At 44.3% G+C, this 12,520-nt stretch overlaps 1 protein-coding gene and 1 long non-coding RNA gene across 2 annotated transcripts; one reads left to right on the plus strand and one right to left on the minus strand.

Moving 5' to 3' along the window:
* Positions 1 to 2,210: 2,210 nt before the first annotated feature.
* Positions 2,211 to 2,711, plus strand: LOC146884108 (uncharacterized). The gene has a single exon (XM_085665855.1). It carries the CDS (start codon positions 2,211 to 2,213, stop codon positions 2,709 to 2,711), a length of 501 nt encoding a protein of 166 aa, XP_085521981.1.
* A 494-nt stretch (positions 2,712 to 3,205) lies between these two features.
* LOC146884109 (uncharacterized) lies at positions 3,206 to 3,624 on the minus strand. Its single transcript, XR_014983995.1, has 2 exons — positions 3,494 to 3,624; positions 3,206 to 3,416 (listed from the first exon to the last, which is right to left on the minus strand). It is a non-coding gene; the product is annotated as an uncharacterized LOC146884109 (long non-coding RNA).
* Positions 3,625 to 12,520: the final 8,896 nt, after the last annotated feature.

Consider the following 12,520-nt stretch of genomic DNA (forward strand, 5'->3'; position numbering starts at 1 on the left):
ATGACTAAATATTGCCGCTATCACCGAAACCATGGCCATACTACAAAGGACTGTAAAGCACTCCAGGATAAAATTGAAGAACTGGTGCGTGCTGGCCACTTTCGCCGATTCGTCCATAGAGAAGACCACTCATCTCGATCCCATCCTCCTCCTCATCCCGACCACCGACGCCCTCTCCGCGACTCTCACCACGATAAACGCCCAAACCAACATGCAAACCATAACCCCCAATCGGCTCGCACCGACATCACCCCTACCGACTCTCCCCTACGCGGCACTATCAACACCATCTCCGGTGGTTTCGCTAGTGAAGGCTCTACCTCATCCGCTAGAAAGAGATACCTCCGCCATATCCAATCAATTAACCACATCACCCATTCTCATCACAGACACCGCATGCCTCCCATAACCTTCACGGATGACGATTTTCACGGCCTCGATCACCAGCAAGATGACCCTATGGTCATCACCGTCGAAATAGAAAATTACGCAGTAAAAAAAGTCCTCCTTGACCAAGGCAGTTCCGTTGACATCCTTTATTGGGCAACATACCAGAAACTTCAACTCCCAGACACCGCCATGGTCCCATACGATGAACCGATTTATGGCTTTTCTGGGGAAAAGGTTTCCACCCGCGGCTACATTGACTTCCATACCGTCTTTCGTGACGGAGCCCAAACCAAGACCGTTCCTATCCGCTTCCTCATCGTTGACACACCTACATCTTATAATGTCCTCCTCGGCCGCCCTTCACTCAACACCTTTTGCACTGTTGTCTCCACACCTCATCTGGCCATGAAGTTTCCCTCCCCATCAAGCGACATCCTCACCATCCATGGCGACCAATGCCTTGCATGCGAATGCTACATGGCCAGCCTACGCCCACAGCTCCCCATCCTGCAAACTAATCACATAGAGCGACCACCCGGCTTTGAGATCGCTTTGTCTGGTGACGATCTAGACCCTAGAGTGGGCCAGGATGTCCGCCTTGAACCTGTTGAAGAAACCACCCCCCTGAAGCTCCCTAATGGCCGCACCATCAAACTCGGTACTGGGCTCGAATCTGAACAACGTGACATTATAACACCCACCATTGTCGACAACTCGGACCTCTTCGTTTGGTCAGCTGCTGACTTACCTGGAGTTGATCCTCAAGTGGCATCCCACAAGTTATCCATTTACAAGGAGGCCCGGTATATCTCCCAGAAAAATGCAAACTTTGCGAGGAGTGACGCTTAGCGACCAAGGCCGAGGCCGGTAAATTGCTAATCGTGGGGTTTATCGAAGAAGCCCACTATACCACTTGGCTCTCTAACGTGGTCCTGGTCAAGAAAGTCAATGGCAAGTGGCGAATGTGTGTTGATTATACAAATCTCAACAAAGCCTGTCCTAGAGATGCCTACCCATTACCTAATATTGACCGCCTTGTCGACGGCGCCGCCAGTAACAAGGTCCTAAGTTTTCTTGACGCATACTCCGGTTACAACCAAATTCCCATGGCTGCATCCGACATGAACAAAACCGCCTTCATCACAGACGACGCCAATTACTTCTACAAAGTCATGCCATTTGGTCTTAAAAATGCAGGAGCAACCTACCAACGACTGATGGATAAAGTCTTCAGCCACTTAATGGGCAAATGTGTCGAAGTATACGTTGACGACATGGTTGTCAAATCCCCCGGCCATCACCAGCACGCTTAGGACATATCGATAATTTTCTCTACATTAAGGCAATACAACCTCCACCTCAACCCCGATAAATGCGTTTTCGATGTCGACCGTGGCAAGTTCCTTAGATTTATGCTGACCCAGCGCGGCATAGAGGCTAACTCTGAAAGGTGCAGGACGATCATTGAGATACGAGGCCCAACCAGCATCAAAGAAGTACAACGCCTCATAGGCCGCCTCATGGCCATTTTTCGCTTCCTTCCCAAACTAGCCAAACAAACCCAACCCATCATACAGCTACTAAAAAAATTCGCCAAGTTCACGTGGAATGATGATTGTGAATAGATATTTCAAAAGCTAAAAACCACCCTCACCTCACCACCCATCCTCCACAAACCGGATACTCATCAATCCCTATTAGTCTATATCACTGCCACAGATCACACCGTCATCGCCACGCTGGTTCAAGAGGTAGGCAGCACCCAGCACCCTGTTTACTTCGTTAGCAGAACCCTGCAAGACCACGAAACCAGATACCAGATGGTGGAAAAGTTGGCCCTATCCCTGATACACACAGCCCGCCGCCTACGCCCATACTTCCAAAATCATAACATCATCGTCAAAATCGACTACCCAATTCAGAAGATATTGCAGAAACCAGACCTTGCAGGACGAATGTCATCCTTAGCCATTGAGTTATCTGAATTCAACATCCGTTACGAACCTCACGGCCCCATCAAAGCTCAATGCCTCCTAGACTTTGTCAACGATCTCCAACAAACACCCGCAGAGGACCAATGGACACTTTATGTTGATGGTTCTTCAAATCCAAAGGGAGCAGATGCTAACATTGTGTTGAAAGGCCCCAACGATATCCTCGTCGAAAAATCCCTCCATTTCGCCTTCAAGACATCTAACAATCAAGCCGAATATAAAGCCATCCTCGCCGACTTATCCCTGGCCCGTGAGGTTGGTGTCAAGTCGTTAACATGCAAAACCGATTCCAAGCTTACTATAGGCCATCTAAATGACGAGTTCTAGATCAAAGACCCCACCCTCTTACAATATTACCATCTGGTTCGAATAATCGTCTAGTCCGCCTTCGAACAAGTCCGCATCCAACACATTCCTAGATCCGAAAACGTCAGAGCTGACATATTATCCAAACTAGCCAACACCAAGTTAAAAAGCCGCCACCGATCACTATTGCAGCAAACACTATCCACTCCTTCCATCACAAATACTTGCCATAACCTAACTTAACACCAAGCCGACAACTGGACATAGGGGTGGCAAAACGGGCCTGCCCGGCCCGTTTTGGCCCGGCCCGTTTTTGGCCCGTTGAAAACGGGCCGGGACGGGCCAGCCCGTTAAGAGAAAAAAGGCCAGAAATAACAGCCCGGCCCGTCCCGTTACGGGCTAACGGGCCAGCCCGTATACCTGTGATTTGAAAAAAATGGCAATACCTGTGATTCAAAATAGAACAAAAATGCATGCATTGAAGAGTAGTTTCACAAATAAAGCTCCTAACAAAGTAATCTGAACTAACTAATTTGACTATCCAAAGGAAATTACAAATTTTCCCTTACAAGAAACAAAATAAAATCTAAAACAATGCTGAAACAAGCAGGCCAGTAATCTGTTCAGCTGGAACTCTTTTGGAACAATTGCAATCAGCCTTCTCATTCAAAATTCACAGGCCAGTAATCTGATTCCAACCCAACAAATCTGAACTCAATCTAACATCTGTTAAAAAAAAGGCAATTCAATAAGTGAGGATGCTTTATAATGAAAAGACAATTCAATAAATTAGAAACAAATACCAATTGTCATTCTGTATCACTTCCAGGATCATTAGAGGCAGCATTGGAACAAGTCTGCTCTACTTTTCTGTCTTTGTCATCGTCTTCATAATCTTTAAACAAAATAAAGTAAACAAAAAATTACGATATAAAAAATTGTGTATAAGAATAAAAAGAAACTAAAGACATCTATAATAAACAATTTACCATCACAAAAACCATGCTTCCAACTAGAAGTACAAATAATTGCCTCCACACTTGTTGACAACAAACAATTTCTATACTTATTAAGAATCCTAGAACCAATGCTGAATGCTGATTCAGATGCGACAGTAGTAATCGGGATGCTTAGCAAGTCCCTAGCCATCAAAGCAAGGTCTGGAAAACGTTCATTGTTACTCTTCCATCATTCAAGAACATCTAAAGCTACTGAAAAATGAATATCCAATGTTGGCTCATCCAAATATGTATCAAGTTGATTCTTTCCCGTTTTAGCCACTAGTTGAAGTTTACGTTGTTGTAATTCCTAACATGATAAACAAAATAAAAGAATATTAATATGAACAATAATTATTATAAAATTAGAAGAAAGTAAATAACTTACATCAAATAGGTTTGGCTTCGAGGAAGATGAGGATAACGCATCACTCAAGGAACGCTTTTGAGCATTTGAAGTTGAAGTATTTGAAGAATACTGAGAGAATAGAATGTACAATTTGTCCTTTATCTTCTCCACCTTTTGTTCCCAACAAAGAGGGTCAACCTTTTCAAAACAGAAACCCAATGTAACTAATTTCATCCTTGGGTCTAGAATTGCCCCAAATGCAAGAACAATACTGTATTCATCCCAATATTTGTCAAATTTGACCATCATCTTTTCAGCCATATTTCTTATAACTTCGTCTCCATCTTGCACACTCTCTATTAAAAGGCATTGAATTTTCCAAACTTGAAAAAAATACAAGTTGGATGTAGGATAACTTGAGCCAGACATCAAATTTGTAATTTCATAAAATAGGGACAAGAAAACAGTGATCTTTTCTGCTCTTTTCCATGCCTCCTCAGATGGATAATACTTGTAATTTTCATCAACTAAGCGTAAATTTTCAAAAACCCGTTGGTATTTAACAGCACTTTGAAGCATCAAAAAGGTTGAGTTCCACCTTGTAGGAACATCTAGACACAATCCACTTGATGAATCAATGTTCCCTATTTGTTGAAGGCATTCTTTAAATTTAATCATTCTAGCTTCAGAACCTCTCACATACTTGATGCTCCCTCTAATTTGATCAAGAGCATCACTAAGTACCTTCAACCCTTCTTGTACAATCAAATTTAAAATATGAGCAGAACAACGCACATGAAAGAACTCTCCACTACAAACCAATGAATTATTTAAAACCAACTGATTTTTTAAAGTTTTCACCAATACATCATTGCTAGAAGCATTATCCAAGGTGATAGAAAATATTCGCTTTTCAATTTCCCAATCATGCAAACATGCATTTATCTTCTTAGACAACTCAAATCCAGTGTGAGGTGGAGGGAAATGGCAAAAGTTAAGAATTTTGCTCCTCAACTTCCAATTTGAATCAACATAATGTGCTGTTAAACTTATATAACCTTCAGTAGTGCAAGATGTCCATAGATCAAAGGTTAAACAAATCCTACTTGTAATGTTATGCAACTCACCCTTTAACTTGATCTTTTCTCTCTTAAATATTCTCAATATGTCCTTCTTAATAGTATTCCTAGAAACAAGAGTTGCTTCAGGATTCAAATAACTTATCCAAGTCCTAAGTTCAGAGTACTCAACAAATTTGAATGGTAAACCATGTCGAATAATTAAATTAGCACACAATTCACGAGACACCATTTGGTCTATTTTTTTGGCTTTCAATTTTCCTTGCATGTCCACCATCATTTGACCCACATCATCAAATCTACATTTGGTACACCTTTCAATATGACGCTTTAAATGGGAAGTACCATATCTTACACCACCAATTATATATTTTTGGTTACACCCATTACACTTTGCCCTTTCTTTTCCATCCTCACAAACCCCAATCTTAGTAAAGAATTTCCAAACATCAGAGGATGATAACTTCTTCTTTTTCTTATCAGTTTCACCAGTTTTATTATCCTCAGTCACACTATCGGTTACAGTATTTGATTTTTCATGGACATCCCCATCATTAGGTTTGCTAACTGAATCTTCCATTATTTTTATGAGGTTCCTATCACACAAAACCCAAACTGAAAAACTGAAGATGACATATACAATATAACACAACACAACACAACAATAGTAAGCATTACAATACACACTACCACAATCGAAAATTGTCCAAACCAAACTGATACAGTAATGCAATAAACAAATAACAATAGCAATATTTTCCCATCTGATCCTTTGCACGCAGTGCCGCCACCACCCAATTCCATGGCAGAATTGAGGAATCGAAAAATATTTGCTAGAAACAGAGACCATGGCAATAGCAGAAGAACACAACAATTAGGGCAGAAAGGGGAATCGAAAATTGAAAATCACCATGGCAGTAGCAGAACCAAAAATTAGGGCACAAAATCGAAAATTGAAAATCGGGAACAAACCTGCGTCGTCGTCAATCGTGATGATGATCCTTGCTCGCGTCGGAGATGATCGCTGCTGGTTCTTCGCGAAGTGGGAGAGAACGTTCTTCGCTTTGCTTGTTGGTCGCGTTAGAGTGGTCCAGTGGTGCGAGGTGGTCCACTGGTGTGAGGTCGATCGGTGGTGAGTGCGTGGTGGTGTGCGTCTGGTCACTGATTTGGGGCGCCGTCGCCGTCATCCTCCATGGCTCACGTCGTCGTCGTCGCGGCGCCAGTCAATGGTGCGAGGTGGATCGGTGGTGAGTGCGTGGTGGTGTGCGTCTGGTCACTGATTTGGGGCGCCGTCGTCGTCATCCTCCATGGTTCACGTCGTCGCCGTCGCCAGTCAGTGGTGCGAGACCGATTCGGTGGTGAGTGCGTGGTGGTGTGCGTCTGGTCGCTGATTTGGGGTGGTTCAGTGGTGCGAACGCGAAGTGGAGAGTGGGTCACTGATTTGGGGGAAAAGAAAAAACCCTACGTCGAAAGGAAACAAAACAAAACTTTAGTCTCACGGGCCAGCCTTTCATCACACACGGGTTAGCCTTTCATCACACGGGCCAGCCTTTCATCACACACGGGTTACGGGCCAGCCTGCGGCCAGCCCGTCATGCAGCCCGACATATTTACGGGCCAGATTGGCCGGGTTAGAACGGGCCATGGGCTAAAAATTTTGACCCAACCCATTCCTTTAATAACGGGCTGACGGGTTGGCCCGTCGGGCTCAGCCCGTATTGTCACCCCTAACTGGACAACTCCTTACATCCAATACCTCCAAACCAGTAACCCTCCACCTAACGTTGATAGAACTTGGATAACTAAAGCCGCCAGGTATACGATGATAGGTGATGATCTGTACAAACGCGGATACGGCCAACCAGTTCTCAAATGCGTCACTACAGAACAAACCCAGTACATCATTAAAGAATTACACGAAGGCATATGCGGCTATCATTTCGGCGCAAGCACCATGACTATTAGAATCCTTCGTGCTGGTTACTTTTGGCCGACCATGGAAGCAGACTGCCAAGACTTCGTCAAAAAATGCAAATCATGCCAGAAACATGGCAATCTCATTCACTAGAAACAAGAACAGCTTCATTCCATACTATCCCCGTGGCCCTTCGTAAAGTGGGGAATGGACATCCTTGGCCCATTCTCCCCCAGCAAAGGCCAAGTAAAATTCTTGATAGTAGTCATCGACTACTTTACCAAATGGATAGAGGCTAAACCACTAGCCACCATTACAGCCCAGCAAGTCCAACAATTTGTTTGGAAGGATATTATATGCCGATATGGTGTCCCACATACAATCATCACCGACAATGGCTGACACTTTATAGACAAAGAACTCGCTAAATTCTACACTAGTCTAGGCATCAAACACGTAACCAGCTTTGTTGAACACCCACAAACCAACGGACAGGCCGAGGCGGCAAACAAGGTTATACTAGTGGAGCTACGCAAGCGGTTGGACAACGCCAAAGGCCGATGGACAGAAGAGCTAGTAGAAGTGCTATGGGCTTACAGGTGTACCCCTCAATCAGCAACAAACGAGTCTCCATTCGGCCTAGTATACGGCGCATACGCCATGATACCCGTTGAAATTGGTGAACCATCCCTGCGTCGAGAACTATATGACTCAACCCAAAATCATCAAAACATGACCACCCACCTTGACCTCCTGCCCGAGTTAAGAGAAAAAGCTCAAATACGCAACTTAGCTGCCAAACAGAGAGCGGCCAGAAAGTATAACGCGAACCTATGCCTGAGATCGTTCGCAAAAGGAGACATAGTTTGGAGAATGGCCAGTAGTGCGAGAAAGAAGGATGGCAAGTTCTCCGCGAATTGGTTCGGCCCATACCGAATACGTGAAGATGTTGAGGGGGGGAGCATATCGGCTTAAGCAGTTGTCTGGGGAAGAAATACCTAATACATGGAATGTGTCCCATCTCAAGTTTTATTTTAGTTAAAAACATGTATTGTATCGCACCAAACACTTGTAACCTTGGGTGTACTCTTTTCCCTCACCAGGTCTTTTTTCCCTAAGGAGGGTTTTGGCCAGGGAGGTTTTAACGAGGCACCCCAAATTTCATGAATAAACAAAGGGTTCTTAACACCACGACTACTCATTACCATACTTCTAACACGTTTTAAGTTCCCCCCTTACCACAAGTAAGCGACCTGGGTCGAACACCCTTAACTTGATTCGTTTAAGTTCCCCACCCTTACACCAAGTAAGCGGACTGGGTCGAACACCTTTAACTTGATTCGTTTAAGTTCCCCACCCTTACCACAAGTAAGCAGCCTGGATCGAACACCCTTAACTTGATTCGTTTAAGTCCCCCCTTACCACAAGTAAATGGCCTGGGTCGAACACCCTTAACTTGATTTGTTTAAGTTCCCCACCCTTACCACAAGTAAACGACCTGGGTCGAACACCCTTAACTTGATTCGTTTAAGTTCCCCACCCTTACGCCAAGTAAGCGGCCTGGGCCAAACACCCTTAACTTGATTCGTTTAAGTTCCCCACCCTTATCACAAGTAAGCAGCCTGGGTCGAACACCCTTAACTTGATTCGTTTAAGTTCCCCCTTACCACAAGTAAGTGGCCTGGGTCGAACACCCTTAACTTGATTTGTTTAAGTTCCCCACCCTTACCACAAGTAAACGGCCTGGGTCGAACACCCTTAACTTGATTCGTTTAAGTTCCCCACCCTTACGCCAAGTAAGCGGCCTGGGTCAAACACCCTTAACTTGATTCGTTTAAGTTCCCCACCCTTATCACAAGTAAGCAGCCTGGGTCGAACACTCTTAACTTGATTCGTTTAAATTCTCCCCTTATCACAAGTAAGCGGCCTGGGTCGAACACCCTTAACTTGATTCGTTTAAGTTCCTCACCCTTACCACAAGTAAGCGGTCTGGATCGCACACCCTTAACTTAATGTTAATTCGTTTAAGTTTCCCACTCTTACCACAAGCAAACGACCCCGGTCTAATACCCGCAATAAAAAATCGCATTCACCAAACATCACATAAATCAAACATCCACTAACAATTATACCATACCACTAACACACCACTATCACACAAGTTATTTGCATCAAATAAACAACATAGCATACACAAAGCATTCATCATATTAAAAGCAAGGTAAAATAGTGTACGGATTATTACAAACTTAGAATTCATGACCAGTTTAACATCATAAACAATAAAAGTCCTACGCCGCCTTGTTGTCATCACCCTCCATGGCATCTCCTGCATCCTTGTTCTCCCCCGCTGCTTCCTTCTTTGCCTCCTCCTCGGGGCTGCTTTCGACCTCATTAACAAGCTGGCCATCCACCACATCTTTGTTCACGTCAAATCTAGTATCAGCCGCATTAATATCCTGACAGAAGAAGGCCACCTGCCTCACCCCTTTTTGGAACCCATTGACATGCTCTTGGATAATACAGCCTTTCAAGTCTTCGAGCTCCACCTCCACGCCTTCATATTTTTCCTTTAGTTCATCATAATCCGCCTCCAAGTCCGTTATCCTTCCATTAAGTTTACTCTCCGAATCCAGACAGCGAACCTTCCACGTTCCCAACCTCTTCTTTCCTTCCTCCCAACCTTCCCTCTCCTTTTTCCACGCAACCCTTTCCTCCGCGAACTTGTCAACCTTTTCCTACAACTCCTCCACCTTTTTCCGGTTTCCCTCCTTCACCTCCCGGCGATACAACGAACCAACCCGACGACTCAAAATTAGCGCCTTGCTCCCAAACTCCACCATCGTCCTCACCAGGTGATCCGGCTCCATACTGTCTATAGAATTAATCACTATCTCCGGCAGGTTGATCGCACTCGATGACCCCTGCCCAAGCAAAGTCGCCCTCACCTTTTTCACATCCTTGCCCTTACCAAGCCTAGCCGGTAACTCGACCTTCCTCTTGGTGTCGCCATGTACGTGCACCTCAACCAACGACTCTTGTAAATTTGGGAACTCAGTGTTCCCAGTTGTTTTTGCCTTCACGACCCTCTCCTTCCTCAGTGCTTGAAAAAGCATCAAGTTCTTCTTTCCAGCCTAAGCCATGTGTCCTGCACAAATACACCGAGTTACGATTAGTTTAACTTAGAAACATCAAGATAGTTTAAGTCATAAACAGATACCTTCAATATCAATAATCGGGTGAACCGAATTATAAACCCTAACTAAGCCCTTAGTGGGCAGTTTATTAGTAAACTTCATCAGGACTTCAACCACCTCCCTATCCGCCGCCGACAACTCATCGGTACCCATATCCTTATACCGAGAAGGACTACCCGTCAAACTAAAAGGAAATTTTGTACTCCCATCTGCATTGAGAAAATGTGACTTGCCCTCCTCCTTCACCACAACCTTGAAATAGCCATCCTTGAAGTGCTTAAATGACTGTGAAAACGCGTCCAGTCTGCTGATGCTCTCACCAAGGATAACCAGGTAGTCGGTTGTCGGGGTCTCGTGTCATAAAAATATAGAAACACATAAGGAGAATGTCGTAGATACAATGACTGGCACAAAACATGAAAGGCCTACAAGTATGCCCAACTGTCCGGATGTAGCTGAGTAGGCGCTACATTGAGCTGACGAAGCACCCCCATGGTGAAGTCATCTAGTGGCAACCTCACATGTAACTGAGAGAAGTGGCACATATACATGTAAAAGAATTTCTTGGCAGCCCCTTATTGACTGTGACAGACGCGCTCAATAGCGCTTACCCGCTCTAGCGACACGATACCACGATCCACGCCTTTCGCGATAACGGGGGTACAGTTCAACCACGAATTCAGCAGACGAGACCACCAGAACAATGACGACTGGTTACGAACATCAGCCGCTACCCAGTCATAACCGGCCTTAGCAGGCCAGTTACTCTCTGCTATTTCGTCAGGAGGGTCTTCCCTCACCTCGATCACCGTTTCCATCAGAATCCTTCCCACCACAGCCACCAGACTAGTACTCTCCTCCTCAAAATGCCTACCTACACTCCCCCCAAACTCCACACTCCCACTATTTGAAGAAGACAATGACATACCTTTTCGAAAGATGTCGGCAGAAACAAGGAACTAGTCAGACAAATCTAACGAACGCAAGTCTCTGATTATGAAATTCTCACAAATGATCTAACAAACGCAAACCCTTCGCGAAATCCGCATTTATAAGCATGAATTCCAAACGACACAACTTCTTCCCGCCAAAAGTCACAACCCATACCAATCGACACAAAGCACACCAAAGGTCATGAGTATTAGGAACGACGATGCAAAAACCCTTTTTTATTAGACCCCTGACATCCCCTTTACCTGCTACAAACCTTTTCCTGTCTTTAGCCTTAACACTGTTCATCACACTTAAAAGCTGGGGGACTGGTGTACCGCACCTAGTCGGCTTGGACGAAGAACAACAGACATTTGTCATCTTTTACCAACATAACTATATCGACAAAGGCTGGGAGACTGGTGTACCGCACCTAGTCGGCCTAAGCCGAATAATGACAAGTACCATATACATGCTAAGGTACCCAGACTTAACCACTAAGAAGCGACATTGATAAAACAAGTTGAAAACAACAATAGCGGTGATGGACGTCCTTGGTGTAAGAGAGGAAGGAGATCCATGGAAGACACCAAAAAGAAGATGAAATGCAGCGAAAATGAAGATAAGAGCAAGAAGAGCTCTAGGCAATGGAGGTTTTTGGTGAAGATGAAGAGTAGAAGTGAAGCTATGGTATGGAAGGTGGCTAGAGGAGATGAAAGAGAAGGTTAGCCATGTGTGCTCTCAAAATAATAGAAGAGTGGAGTGATCTCAACACAAACATTCTATTAGAAATTTCAAGAGTTAAAATGTACAAATGGTTTACTTTTGGCTTTTATATGTGAGCCTAAAAGCTAGACTAATTCTTGGCCCTTAGATTAAGCTTGGAGGAGAAGCTTTAATCATCACCCTTGGATGGTGGCTTGGAGAAGGAGGCATCTTCCTAGCCTTTGGATGAAGGCTTGGAAAAGAAGACACTCTCTTAGCCCTTGGATGAAGGAGGCACATGGGTGGAGTGTGGACTTGGCTCCATGGGATGCATGATCCATGAGGTGTAGGAAGGAATGTTGACTTCCACTTAGTCTACCTTTGACCTTTGGTAGCTCATGGCCAAATCTCCTATTGGGCTTAGTCAAGCCCAATTTTATCAATTTAACTACACAATGTTTGACTTATTATTCTAGAAAAACAAGGCCTAAACAATGACCCAATTTAAATCTATACTACTTCCTTCATGCATAATCTCATATTTTAGAGATTTCTTTAGCCCATGTGAATAATGTAAAAAGCCCATGATTGACTTGATCATCTTGTGAGAGGCCCATGTGAATCTTTCTCATCATGCTTCTAGTGATTGGGCCTTGA

This window comes from Vigna unguiculata, chromosome 8, assembly GCF_037176805.1.
Source record: "Vigna unguiculata cultivar grain cowpea cultivar isolate G323 ecotype 2 chromosome 8, ASM3717680v1, whole genome shotgun sequence".
Classification (NCBI taxonomy): Eukaryota; Viridiplantae; Streptophyta; class Magnoliopsida; order Fabales; family Fabaceae; genus Vigna; species Vigna unguiculata.